At 38.9% G+C, this 15174-nt stretch overlaps 1 protein-coding gene across 1 annotated transcript; it reads right to left on the bottom strand.

Annotated features, from left to right (window-relative positions):
- Nucleotides 1-5854: 5854 nt before the first annotated feature.
- LOC103132636 (E3 ubiquitin-protein ligase TRIM21-like) lies at nt 5855-13707 on the bottom strand. Its single transcript, XM_007544435.2, has 3 exons — nt 13625-13707; nt 10284-10344; nt 5855-7579 (listed from the first exon to the last, which is right to left on the bottom strand). The coding sequence occupies exons 2-3, from the start codon at nt 10300-10302 to the stop codon at nt 6207-6209; spliced, it is 1392 nt and encodes a 463-aa protein (XP_007544497.1). The 5' UTR covers nt 10303-10344; nt 13625-13707; the 3' UTR covers nt 5855-6206.
- Between the last annotated feature and the right edge of the window lie 1467 nt (nt 13708-15174).

The raw sequence follows: 15174 nt of genomic DNA, 5'->3' as shown, positions 1-15174 counted from the left end.
AACCGTTCTGTTTTTTAACAAGTAAAAGAGATAAAAGCTTACCTCTTTCCTGTGATTGGGCCCAGACGGCTCCCGTCCGCAGTCAGGCTGAAGCGAGTCACCTTTCTTCTCCTGGTTGTTCAATTGTTCATTCAGACGTCGGGTGTCACCACTCGTTACAGTTTCTTCAGTTCAATACAAAATCTTCATCGTCATTTCTTGTCACAAAAAATCTCCTCGAAGTCTTAACATCAACCTATTTTATACCTTCTCATCTTCATCAGTGTGTGTTGGAAAGTTTCAACCAATGGCGTGCAACTGTTGTTCTGCAGAAAGATTCTGGCACGCTTTATACTGAGTGTGTATTGGGCGACCTTTAAAATATTTTGGACCTCACGAACTCAACATCTGCTCCATTTCAGAATTGCTGAATAGGACAATTTATCTCAAATTGTTGATTTTATCTTGCACAAACAGACATCCTTTCCCAGTAAATTCTGGCTCCATTTGCGCTTTGCACGCAAATGGAAGGAAAGAATTCGGTCAGGTTGACCTGGTGCGAAGCCAAAGTCTTCGCCGAGGCGCCAGTGTCTTTTTTCCGCCAAACAACTCCTTAGATAGTATTTCCGCTCTTACATATTCATGAAGGCTTATTCATGTTCATGACAGGTGTTATGTCAGTCTTATTCACCCCCCTTCAAATAAAGTAAACTCAAGGCCTGCGGGAAAGATGTGGCCTGCAATGTCATTTTAAGTAGCCCCCGAAACATGTTAAAGGCAAATGATTGACTAAAAACATGTTTTGAGAACGAATTGAAAAGAAACTACATCTCCCATAATGCATTCTGACTGTTACCAGCAAAAATTATGGCTTATCGCAACTAGAGAACAGAAGAGTCATCTAAAACTGCTTATTGATTTTCCCAGCAAATAAATGAGATCGAAAAGCTAATATCAAAATCAAAACCAAGAAAAGAAAAAAATAAACCTAGAAAATTTCTGAAGAGATTTAAATGGGGCCTGCAGAAGTGTGCCCATCACTTTGGACACACTGCTCTCCCTATGCATTGCTACGGGCAGGCCCCAATTAAAGATGTGTGTAAGTTGGTATCAGCGCAGAAGGTCGCGCTAGAGTTTTGTAGTTATCCGTTATCTTGACCGAAAACATAAATTAGAATATTAACATCTCAATTTTCCTCCGTTGTGACAAAAACCACTGACTGTAGCTCCAATAACTTTTAGTAAGTTAAATTAAACGACTTCACTTAAATTAGCATCACTTCACCCGCTGATGTCTGAAAAACTTCCTCCTGGTCCCCATCTGCAGAAAAATCTGCAATAATTCATAGGTCAGTTGGATCTGTCTGATGCAAAAACATCAACTGAACTCTGTAAGTGATTTACCCTGCGCAGCACGGTGTGCGCTTTTACCTCGATTTTTATTTATTTTTTTTTTTTTTTTGCGTGGTTTCCCTTCTACGAAACGGAAAGATGCTCCTGGGTAATGTGCACCAAAAAGGTTCCATTTATTAAATCCCCTGGATGAGTTAGTTCCAGCGGTTTTTAATTCTTCGCAGCGGCGTAGCCGCTTCCGCAGTGATTGAGCAGCAGACTGCGCATGTTACAGTCTAATTAACTTATACGTAATTTATTTCCTAAAGATAAACTGCAGGCTCTGCTAAAAATGTTCAGAAGAGGAATAATTAAAAATCTTTTGACTTGTTTTTATTTTCTCTTCTGCCCGGATTCATTGAAGTCGTCGTTGTATCAGCTGAACCATAAAGACAAGAAAAAAAGTTTCTCCAAGTCCAAAACATAACATTTATTAAACAAACAACTAATGAAACCGACAGAACTGAATAAAATCAGCAATATTTACCTCACACAACAGACATCCACACACATGACGAAACATTACAGGGAAGCATTTCACCGCTACGCAAGCTTCCTCGGAGACCGCGTCTCAAGGGAACCCACGGAGCGATCTGAGGCTAAGTTCCGGGTTGGCTAGTTTTATAGGGAGGGCGTGTTTTCCTTCTATGCTGTATTGAAATTAGGGGAGTGTCCTTAGCGAGTTTCATTTGAAATCTATTTAACTTCTAAGAACAAAGAAGTGTTATTTTTTTTTGAATGAAGACAGATGTTTTTTATGCCCCTGTCTAGAGGAAGTTCTACCTTGTTGAGAGTCAGATTGTTTTTTACACTAGATGTTAAATTTTACCCAGTGGTCAAGAGATCAAACACATACACAGAAACACTAGCTATGTTCTAAATTATAGAGAACTAGAAGCTAAGTTATTTTAATTCAACTTAGTGCATAATGTTTCAATAGAAATATGCTAGATAAAAGATTACGCTAATTGAACCATGGATATAATTTGAAGTGAATTTCCTTATTTGAGACACCATTAATTTTACCTAATATTGAACATATGGTTAAGTTTTCACAACTAGCTTATTTTAAATTTATTTCTTAACAGCTCCTAAAATTGAGTAACAAAGCGTTGGATTTTCTTAGTTTTCTATAGTCTGTAATAGAGACTTGAATTTAACGCACTACTTCAAAAAAAGTTTTTAAATGTGCTTCCTAACCAAATGCTTGAAAGCGTCCTGTCCATAACTCTTAAACTGTGAAATCCCAGATAAAAAGATGCATTTAGTTAAGAGTCCATGAGATATTGAAAAAATTTTTTTTTTTTATTAATTGATTTCAGTTGCATGAGAGATTAAATCTTTGTGTAAAGTCTATAATGTATGCACATGTGAACCAGAAAAGGGTGTTAATTAAAACCTATCAAACGACGAACGGGCTTTAAATTTTCTGGTCGTTTGAAAAAATAACCAGTGAAATACGGAAAATATTTGGTTAACGGACCTCTGTGTCAGGGTGAAGAGGGATCAGCTTTACGTTAAAGGACAGGCAAAAATAACCTAATTATTTTGTTGGTATGTGAAATACATGTTGGTTGTGTAATAAAAAAAATTTGAATTAAGCTGAGTTAACATAAAAACTTTTTATTTGTTTGCTTACCTTTAATCACTGATTTAAATATTGTAATTTTTAAAGTTAGTAGTAATTTTACATCCATGCAAAAAGTAAAATGTAATATTTAAAACTTCCTTGACTTCAGTATTGTTAGAAAACACAGTTGTTTTCCTTTTCTTATTTTGTTACGCAACTCCAAAGAAATTAAACAATTCCAGAGTTTTATAGGAAGTAAAAAAAGTAACCAAAACTATCCTAAAAGGATGATTTTAGAAAAATAAAAGACATCATTTAATATTTTGACGATATATAATTTATTCGGCCACAAAATTAAGAAAAAGAGAATTACCTTTTAATAAATAAGACCATTTTTGAATTACCAATAGAAAGATTGAGTGGCCGTGTCGCCGCCACATTTCTACTTAAAAATAAATACGCAAATCAAATGACTGACCGTCGAGAGATTGCAAGAAAACACCCAATATAATCCTTCGGCTGTGTTAATAAGGCTCGATCCATTCGTATTCTTCTGTAATTTTGGAAGATGCCAAATACAAGCAGCTACCGACTGTGACAGCATCAACAGAATTGAGGAGATCCAAATTCACCTGAGCCCTGGAACTTAAAGTGTGCCATCAGTTTACCCGCAAAAGTAAAATAAAAGTTCAATATTTTGTGCAGATTACAATAAGCTATATCTCCTCGTTAAATTGGCTGATCTGCAACAGATACTTTGTGAGTCGTTGGGGAGCACTTCTGAACTCATAAATGTGTATGTCCTGGCGGAGGGGAACGGGAACTGCGCGAGAGCATCTGCGGTGGGTGTTTTTTTTAAAATAATTTTCTCCTGAAAAATGAATTGGCTTTTTTGGGGCTTTAACATATATAAAAACTCACCAAACTTGGCAGATGCATAGATCCTTGTAAAATTGACGTTTTTTAAGGTAAACGAAAAATTGCAACGGAAATGGCTAAACAGTGCCCCCTAGAAATTCCCAAAAGACCCTTTCCTATTACCTTAGTTCAGAGGTTCCCAAACTGTGGGGCGCGTCCGTGGTGGCAGGCAGGTGGCGGTGCTGGATCCCTCTCGGTGGCTATAGGCCGGAGCAGCGCTTGGCCTTGAGGGCCGCTTGAGGCTGCTTGCAACTTTATTTTTGTAGTTGTTGTTTATATTATTATTTTTCAATCACTTTGTGGGGGTGTTTGGGGCCTTTAATATATTCAAAAACTCATCAAACTTCACCTAAAATTGTCCCCCGACAAAAAATTTTGGATTCTGGTGTAATCGCAAGTGGGCATGGTCAAACTGGTCTGCAGCGTACCCTAACGTGAGTTGGGGCAAACCGTAGGTCGTAGAGATCTGAAAATTGGTATGTTGGTAGATCTCCCCAAATCAAGAAAAAGAGTCTCCTCGAGGTACCCTCTAAAATGCTCAGGGGGGTGGCCATTTTGGGTCAAATATCAAATTTTGGCCATTTTTCCATTTTACTCACGTCAAACTTTAACGAACTCCTCCTTGAGTTTTCAACCAATCGGCTTTATTCTTGGTCAGAATGCAGTAAATGCATGGGGCTTTAAAAGTTATGAAATAATTGTACTTTTCGTATATGTTCAAGGGGCGTGGCAGAGGGGCGAACTTGGCGTACTCACCAAAAGAAACCAAACACTATAACTTTCTCATAAAAAGGTCAATTGGCACTAAACTTGGTATGAGGGATCCTGGTTGGATGCCTGAGGATCCTTTGTCAACAAAGTCTGACCTCATCAAAGCCCCAACCCCTCAGAACAGGAAGTGACTTTTTTTTACTTGGAAACATCCAACTCTGGCTCTCTTGATCTAATCAAGATGATCTTGTGTCAGATGACAGATAACAAGTTGGTCTCACTTGCTTTAAAGTGCCAAGAGTTTCCAGTGGAGGGGGCGAAGTCACAGGTCATGCTGCCGCCATACATTTGGCTCTAGATTCCACATGTTTCATCCCAGCAAACTCACTAGGATCGATCTTTGTCCACCCCCGACAGGAATTCAGTGCAATACTTGGTGGGCGTTGCCTAATTCCTCCACAGCGCCCCCTAGAATATTTTTAAAAATCACCCCCAGGCATGCTTTATCCTAGAATTATGAAACTAGGGTAAACGTATATCTTGTCAGCAAGTACAAAAAAAGTCTATTGGAGCCATGGTCCAACAGAAAGTCAGCCATGTTTGATCAAAACCACCATTTCATCGATTTTGTAGACATCGCATCTGATCGAACTCATCCTACAGCTTTTGAGATACAGATTGTGATTGTTGATTCTGCGTATTGTATTTGGAATTATTTTCCTGATATGTCTTCCTGGTACTCTGGCTTCCTCCCACAGTCCAAAAACATGACTGTCAGGTTAATTGGCCTGTATAAATTGTCCCTGGGTGTGTGTGTGTGTGTGTGTGTGTGTGTGTGTGTGTGTGTGCGCGCGCGTGCATGGATGTCTGTCCTGTTTGTTTCTGTGTTGCCCTGCGACAGACTGGGAAACATCTCAGGGCCCCATGTTTACTTTTACATTACTCTGATCACATGTAAAATAAAAAATTCTATCCCTTCAGTCATTTTTTCTCCTCCTCTAAACTTGTGAACTTGTAATATTTGTTCCTCTCTGCCATGAGTGTTTACTATGCTGTTGTAAAGCACACATTAAAAACATGAGGATGTCACTGCAGCAGACGAGTGATCTTGGATTGGAGGATCTGATGGACCATTAATAATCTGAAAACAGAATTGATTTCAGACTGAGCATGCTGGTCTTTAGAGTTTCAGTCCAGTAAAGAAATTGGACTCAGAACACCTTGTGTTTCCTTTGCTGTTGATTTTATTTCATAATCTAAATATACAACTTGATAAAAATCAAATATAATCATGATTACAATTGTTACCTATATCAGAGGAATTGAATTAGATAAATATTAAGAAGATAAGATATTGGATAGGTGTTTTAACATAAATAACCCTAGAAGTGGAATATAATGTTTTCAGTATCCAGTAATTACTCTGTTTTTACATAATAAGATATCTAATTAAAAGAAAAATCCAGAGTGTGGAGAAATAAATTTTGGGTAGAAACAGAGAAGAAGTAGCTGCAGCAAATAATCCAGTTGTCAACTGAACTGCTGACTTCCTGCTGAGGACGTTTCCAAGCTCATTTCTCCACCAGCAGGACTTCAACCACAGTCATGCAGATTTATTCTTCATCATTTCATCAGATCAACGACCAACAGGACAGATGATCAGAGGAGCAGAGTTTTTACCTCCATAATTAAGATAAGGACTGAAGTACGGGTAGAGTTTCTCATTGAAGTCGCAGTCAGTAAAGGAGTAGATCAGATCTGCAGTATCAGCATCATAGAAGGAGACCAGACCCTGATCATAATCCACAAACACCCCGACCTTCTCTGGACCAGGATGGAGCGGGAAAAGGACTGAAGTGTCTTCCCCTGTTGAGTACTGATTTCCATCTCTCAACACAAAAGCCCAGAAACCGTCATCAATACACACATTGATTTCTCCCTTCCTGTCTACAGACTCTCTGGCCACTCCTACATCCCAGTGAGTTTTTCCTGTAACCTGAACCTCAAAGTAAAATTTCCCTGAAGAGAAACTCTGCTGTCCTAAAACATTAGCAAACACAGTAAATCTCTCTGGATTGTCTGGAAGTTTCTTCCAATTATTTCCATGTTTCACCTGTTTTCTATCTCCAGACAGGATGAGTTTAGGATGAGCCGTTTCTGGATCCAGAGTCACATCCACTGCATGCTGCCTGACCCTCTCCAGCTCCAGCAGCTTCTTCACAGTGTCCTTCAAATTAGGGAGAGCTTTTTTCACTTTCTCCTGATATGATGATGTTTGGGCCGTTTCCTCTCCTTGGGTCTCGTTGGGTGGATCATCTTTCATGGAGGAATCACTTTGGGTCACCTCAGAGCTCCTCTTTAACAGCTCAGCGATCTCCTGTTCCTGAGCTTTAATAAACTCTTCTGCCTCTTTCTCTGTAGTTTCCTGTTCGTCTTCGATATTGGGCTTCTTCTGACCTTCTTCAGCAGTTTCCATTTTCTGACCTCTTTCTGCTTTGTACTTTTCTGCAGCCTCTTTCCTGATCCTCATTAACTCTTTCATCTGATGAATCTTCATTTCTCTCATCTTGATCTTCTCCTGAATCTCACGCTCTGTCATAAATCCTCTGTATTCCATACTCTGAGGGATAAACTGCTTGTAATCAGAAAGAGAGCAGAAACGGCAGACAAGAGTTTTGCCATCGCTGCTCATCAGGTTCAGTGACATCTTATGCACTGGACACACCTTGTTTTCTGGATTCTCATAGCAATGTAATCTCTTCAGCAAATCATTCCTGTTAATTTTCTCTAAAATTGTGCTGGTCACCTCCAGGCATTGTTGAACTGAGTAGGTCTGCATCATGAAGTCCACAATGTCAGTGCTTTTTGTTCTTTTCAGTTGTCTCCTCCTCAGAGGTTTGAACCCAGGAAGGAGCTCAGGCAGCCGGAGAAACCACTTGAATTTATCAAATTCTTCCTCACTTAAGTCATCCAAAGCATCCAAGACGTCCTCTGCCTTCAGTTCTGCTCCTTATGAAGTCAGAAAACACAATGAAACATGATCAAATAAAGACAAAAGAAAACAATGCTGACCATCTTTTTTTTACATGCTAGACCCGACTAGTCATTGTTGAATGCTATTAGCGTAATGTTTCAATTTTAATTTGAGATTTTCTGCTGTCAGAAATTATTCAAATATAACATGCTGAAAATGGAAGAGCAAATATCCATTACAGCATTTTCTATATGAGAAACGATGGATTACAATGGAGTCATGGGGGTTTGGTGCCTATCTCTGGTTCGCTTTCTAGCCCTTTCATCAGTGGCGCAAAAAGTGGGTATGCAGCGCATACAACGCATAGGGGCGCTGCACCAGAGGGGGCGTCAAAACCCCGTCTGGAGGGGGCGACGCACCGATGATGCCTTCGCATACACTGCACCGCGCCCTTACGCTCCTTCACCTTGCGCACATGTAAACACATGTCTTCGTCTCGGGGAGGGGGGTAGAGCGACTGTATGTTTTCTACGCTCCTTAACCCTTACGTAACTTGCTTCGGAGGGGGTGGGGGGGGGCGCCGATTTATGTTTTTGCATCCACATGAATAATATGTAGTTGTGCCCCTGCCTTTCATGCATGAATTATGATCCTTTGTGTGAGGATTTTTTTTTCAAAATTTTGGTTGATTTTCTTAAGGCATTAAAAAAGGCAGGAAAAAAGTTTTGTACATTTTTTTAGGTGATCAATTGTAATTTTCTCCAAATACAAAATTGTTATTTGAAAAATACATCAGTAATATTGTTCTTTAGGGGTTGCCTGATGTCCAGGGGTGCTGCCAGAAATCTTGGGGCCCCTGACAAAAAAATTGTTTGGGCCCCCTGCGCAGCTGCTGTTACAATTTTTTGAGTCTATTTCACCCATAAAAAGCATCACAATTTTAAAGGCCTGCATCTGCCTTGCTTTCTTTGGTTCAATACTGATAATTAGCACAATATTTACTGCTCATGAATTTATCATCCAACAGTCCACATCCAGTATGGAAGTAGGTTGCTTAAATTTGTTCTATTAGTTTTAGATACTGAATGTCTCTCTCCATGAGCAACAGTCAAAAGCAACGTGCAAAATACACATAAAGCAATCCAGACTTCTCAAAAATGCCATAGTTACATTTTATTCAAGCTACAGTACATAACTTTAATAAAAATATATTTTCTCCATATTTGCTAAAGTTGTCATGATGTCGTAGCAGTTTGTTATGAGACAGATAATCTGTGAAAACGATCAATCTCCTCCATCTGCTTCCTGAATTACTATTACTGGTTAAAGTAATGCACCATTCTGACCAAAACAACCAATCAGAACCAGTAGGACACTCTTAGCGCTGTCAATCATCCTCATTCACGCACTGGTAAATGTGCTAATGGTAGAGAAACAACTTATCATTACAAGAAACTGTTTATCTGCCATCATTGGTAGCCATGCTAACTAAACTAAGCATTCACAGTTTGAATCTGCACAGCTCTGTGCTATGCTAGCTGCAGCACGGCAGAAATCAAGGGGGAGGAAGGATGAGAAGCACCACATGAGATTGTGATTGACAGCAGTAAAACTCTCCTGCCTCTGACTCATTGTTTCTAGCACTGGGAGAAAGCAGAGGAAATAGATTTTTCACAGATTACCTCTCATACCATATTGTCACAACATAATAACAGTTTTAACAAATATCTGGAAAAAATATTTATATAAAAGTTACTGCAGCTTTAGTTTCACTCAGGAGAAGACTGGTCAGGAGGGACGTGGGTTAGAGCTGCTGACTGACTGACTCTGTTAAGTGGTAAACAGTACGAAGGACAAGTTAAATATATGAATATGTTGGTAATTTTTTTCCTGAATTCATCAAATGGTAGTGAAATGGAGGCAAACAGTAGTCTGTAGCTAAGCTAATTATGCTAAATGGTTGATAACCTCACACAATCTATCCACCTCTCTTGGAGAAAAACTGGGTTATAAATTAACACTCTTGCCTTTTTCTCTCTCTCACTTTCTCTATTTATTGAAAACCTGATTTTATAACTTTTCTTAGCAGCATAGTAGCTGCCACAATCGTTCTTGCTTCCTACTGGCTGCTTCTAACAGCATCACTCTCATTTACAAAAGAGGCCTTGGCAGAAATCTGCAACACACAACAACCTGGTTGCTTGCTGCAGTAGTAAAATTTTACACAACCAACTGACAGAGTTGGACACCTTAATCATTTTTAGATGAGATATTCCCTGACAAATTGAAATATTTCCACAATGTAAAATAATATGTACAACAAAAAATATTTCTGTTTTATTGAATTTAGTATCCTAAGTCCTCAACATCAGACAGTTCTTCTGGGAATTTTTCCACCCATTTTATCAGATTCATGCAACTTATTTGAGATCCTTGTTATGTTTCCTATTTACAATGGTTGATAAAACAATGTTCTACAAGCATTTTGCATGTTTTGTTTTTGTTAAGGGGAAAACGTAAGTGTTATAGCCCGTAAGTGCTTTCAACCTAATAAGTTTTTGGCTTAATGTTTGAACACCTGTGGCCAATGTAAGTTTGGTCATCCTATTGAATGTTTTGAAGTAAGAGGCTGCTAAAACATATCAATTTATGTCTTCCAATGTTAGAATGGGTCTGATGTTAAACTTGTGTTTGATTCCATAGATATAATCTTTGAAAGGTGAGGAAGTTTTTCAGTACTTGCAGTCGGAGTCGCCATGCCTTCTGGATGTGGGTGCAGCTGTGTCACAAACGTCCAGATCTTTGAAGGTGAAGAGAGAAAGAAAAAGAATGTCAATGTAATATATGTTTCTTGGCTGGCCTGGGAACAACTTGGGATTTCCCCGGAAGAGCTGGAAGAAGTGGTTGGGGAGAGAGAAGTCTGGGCCTCCTTTCTAAAACTGCTGAAGAAAATGGATGGATGGATGGATATATATCAAAAATTTAATATAAAGTGTGGAAGCAAAATGCATATTGTTTATGGTCCAAGAACCATTAGTAGGATAATTAAACTAATAATAGTTATATTATTCATGTTGTTATGTTATATGTAGCTCTGGATAACATCCTCTGATAAAGAAGGAATTTGTTCATAGGAGCATGACTCAGTAGTCTGACTATATGTTAAGTATGTACCAAAAATCTATATGTCTTGAAACTGAAAAAAAAATTCCCTTCTTACCCTCCGCGGGTGGTCTCTTTCATCCTCTGAGCTCGGGTCCTCTACCAGAGGCCTGGGAGCTTGAGGGTTCTGCGCAGTATCTTGGCTGTGCCTAGAACTGCACATTTCTGGACTGAGATGTCTGATGTTGTTCCTGGGATCTGTTTGAGCCACTGCTCCAGTTTGGGGGTGACTGCCCCGAGGGCCCCGATAACCACAGGCACCACTGTGGTCTTCACCTTCCAGGCCTTCTCCAGTTCCTCTCTGAGGCCCTGGTATTTCTCCAGTTTCTCATGCTCCTTTTTCCTGATGTTGTGGTCACTTGGTATTGCTACATCCACCACAACGGCTTTCCTCTGTTCTTTATCCACCATCACAATGTCCGGTTGGTTCGCCATTACCATCTTGTCTGTCTGGATCTGGAAGTCCCACAGGATCTTAGCTCGGTCATTCTCCACCACCTTTGGGGGTGTTCCCCACTTTGACCTCGGGGCTTCGAGTCCATATTCGGCACAGATGTTCCTGTACACTATGCCCGCCACTTGGTTATGTCGTTCCATGTACGCTTTCCCTGCCAGCATCTTGCACCCTGCTGTTATGTGCTGGACTGTCTCAGAGGCCTCCTTGCACAACCTACACCTTGGGTCTTGTCTGGTGTGGTAGATCTGAGCCTCTATTGCTCTGGTGTTTAGGGCCTGTTCCTGTGCAGCCAGGATGAGGACTGATAATGTGATGTACATCATAGCCACTACACCTTTCAGCTTGCGTGTGTGAGGCCACTCCTCTCTGTGCTGCTGACAGATATCTTGAGAACACTGTCCGTAACTGAGGCAAGACTTCCACATATAAAAGGCTATGGCTATTGTCACCAATAGGAGTAAGCTCCTATTGTTGACATCTGATCCCAAGATTTTTTTTGCTTTGGACAATTTGGTTTGCTTGACTCTTAGGGCATCTTATGAGTGCGGCAGAAGTGTCAGATCTTCATTGTTCTGTCATTTTACAGGATTGTTTCAGAATCAGATGCCCATCCAGACTTTAAATTCTGACCAGTAGTCTTGTTTTATTGTGTTTATGTGAAACTTAAACTTAATAAAGATGTTAAAGGTAATTGAACTCATGTCTTCATTTCACCAAGCCAATAACATCTCTTTTTCCAGTATTGACAGGATCAATTTTTGGATTTTTGCCATAGCATAAGAATCTTGAGTAAAGCAATGCCAAAATATATATTTTAATCCTATGCAACAATAAAAGTAAAGTAGTTTTAGGCATATATATGCTTATTTCAAGAAATTCAATGTCGAGTAACATTTTCTTTATTTGAGATTATTTTTCTTAAAATAAGATAATATATCTTACTCGTATAAGTAAAATTGGCTTATTTTAAGTAAAAATACACTAATTTTAAGATATTTGTAGGTTCATCTTGGTTAGATATTTTTTCTTGTTTTGGAAAATCTTGACAAGATAAATTTTCTTGTGCTGTTGGCAGATCATTTTTCTTATTTTTTTTTCTTGTTTTTGAAAGGGGACTTTTTGCAGTGTGGTGGACAAAGAACAGAGGAAAGCCGTTGTGGTGGATGTAGCAACTTCAAGTGACCACAACATCAGGAAAAAGGAGAAACTGGAGAAATACCAGGGCCTCAGAGAGGAACTGGAGAAGGCCTGGAAGGTGAAGACCACAGTGGTGCCTGTGGTCATCGGGGCCCTCGGGGCAGTCACCCCCAAACTGGAGCAGTGGCTCAAACAGATCCCAGGAACAACATCAGACATCTCAGTCCAGAAATGTGCAGTTCTAGGCACAGCCAAGATACTGGAGGAGAACCTGAAGCTCCCAGGCCTCTGGTAGAGAGAGAGAGAGAGAGAGAGAGAGAGAGAGAGAGACCACCCAAGGAGGGTGAGAAGGGAATATTTTTATACACACACAGTTTTGTCATAGTACCCCCAAGAATTTAAAACTACTTTCAACCCTGGGTAAAACTAAACTGCTTTAAACACAAACCTTTTTAAAAGCCACTAGAGTACATGTGCAAAAGACTATAGATAAATTACTTAAGTAGCAAATATTTCTATGATGACTCCTCTGTCCAACAAAATAACATATCCAACTTTAAGAAATGCAGTCATTACAGGTCTGCTTCCTAAATATATATTTATCTCTACTTGTGCAGCAGCTGCATAAAACACAGCTAATAATGCCTGAATTGTTTCAAAGGTTTATTACATCTTTGTATATTTGAAATTAATTATAAATCCATCCATCCATTTTCTAACACCTTGTCCCTTAGTGGGGTCATGAGGTGCTGGTGCCTCTCCAGCTAACGTTCTGGGCGAGAGGCGGGGTCACCTGGACAGGTCACCTGGACAGGTCACCTGTCTGTCGCAGAATAATTATAAATATCACTCAGTATCACTGAACTGCATGTTGGAGCAGTTGATAGTCCTGTTGCCTGGCAATCAGGCGGTCCTGGCTTTGAATCCCTGTCCGGATCGTTCTGTAGTTAGTTTGATGGATCTCTTGCAAGTTTGGGTTTCCTCTGTCTTATACATGACTGTATTAGACAGTCATGTATAAGACAGACTGTTGTCTCTCTGAGGTCCACTTGACTATGACTGTGTTTATAGTTATTTGTCCTAAGTGCCGCTGTGTTGTTCTGTGATGGACTAGAGAACCCAGTTGTTGCTACTCTGCATGAGTATAAAGAACACGTGGATGATTTAATGTCTACATTGATCAAAAACATAGATTATTAATTATTCAAACCTTATTGTGAATTTCAGTTACTATTTTTTCCACTAAGATAATCTAATCGAAACTGTTGAGTCCTGTGCTCATGCAGTTTGCTGAAACTCAGTAAATATCAGGATTTGTACTCACCAATATTTGATTCAGTTGCTGAGTTGTTTAGTCTGAACTGCAGCTCTGCTGATGATCTGAAAGTTTTCTCTTCAGTGAGTATTTAAGCATCCTCCTCTCTTGTTGCTCCACCTCTAACTCCAGGTATGATCCAGGTTTGTTTCCTCCTTCATGTTCATTTATAAGTGCAGTCCTACTAAAAATTAGTCATGTGTTATATAAATACATTTTTACTACTCCCTGAGAATGTTAGAGATGTAAAACTAGATGTTTTCATTTATAACTCTACACTCCCAGGTGAAAAAGAGTATACTTTAGTATATTTCAAACATACTTAAATTTGTGAAAGTACACTTTATGTATACTAACTATTAAGTGTACTACCTATAAGTATATCTGAAGTATACTAAAAATACACTTGTACCAATTTCGAAATTAGAACTTTAAACACACTTAAACATAATTGTACCAAAATACACTTTTAATATATTAAATAAAAGTATACTTTAAGTGAACAAAATATGAATGAATAAGTATGACTTTTTAAGTGCCTTAATAATCTTACTATTTATTAAAATTGCATACAATAATAAAAAAATGATAATCATGATGTAATTTTAAGAAAGTACTCCATTTTCAGATCTATAATCAACGGGATTAGCTCCAGTTCATACTCCAGGCCAGATGGTGGCGGTATTGTACACTTTCATTTGTAAAAAAAAAAAAAACCCATAAAGAGAAGAAAAACCTTGAACGCAGGGAACAGACGCTGTTCAAATTCGCCATTTTTACTCGCATAATATTCCCTTAAAAGTAGAGAGGGCCTTGACAATAGTTACTAATTTTGGTAAATTCAAGCTGGTGACGTCCTAATCCGAGTTGGACGGAAACACAAGGGGACAACAACCGATGGAAATGAAATGTGTGTCACAAAAGGAGCCCGAAGGGATGAAGGATGCTAACGTGTTGCTAGCTGGTGGTAAGTTTGCTTGTTAATGATCTTCGTTTAATTATAAACAGTGCAGTAAAGATATATAACTTACGTTGGTTTCATAAATAATTATTTTATCAATGTTATTGTGACTTGTATGATTATTACTATAGGAATCATTCAGCTTCATGTTGTAACTGCATGGAGGCTGTTTGTTGACTTATACTTTAATTCATAAACTAACCGGGTTTTAATTGAGCTCCATCAGACAGAGAGACTTTGATATTGTGAGGTTGTTGTTCTAACTCGTTCATCAATGTTTTTATCTTCAACATGTTTGCAGTCTAAGCAAATGAAAAAGGAAGCAGAGAGATCAGGTGTTAGAAACCTAAAGACTTTCAGTCTCAGAAGCAGCTCTGCTCCACCAGATCACCAACCAGCTCTGAGGATGAACCTCCACATGTCTTCATGATGGAAGTTTGTTTTTTCAATGAGGAGCTAGCTACATTTTCAACAACAAAAACTGCTGTGCTACCAACACCACGGGCTTAATAAACATGATTTGATTTAAAAATAACTGGGCAGAATTTTTCTCCTTGTTACTCTAACATTTCTCTGTCATACATTTTATTCATTGTTG

This window comes from Poecilia formosa, unplaced genomic scaffold (assembly GCF_000485575.1).
Source record: "Poecilia formosa unplaced genomic scaffold, Poecilia_formosa-5.1.2 Scaffold1177, whole genome shotgun sequence".
In the NCBI taxonomy this organism is placed as follows: Eukaryota; Metazoa; Chordata; class Actinopteri; order Cyprinodontiformes; family Poeciliidae; genus Poecilia; species Poecilia formosa.
Note: the sequence above shows the minus strand (reverse complement) of the source record. Positions and strands in the feature narration are given on the sequence as shown.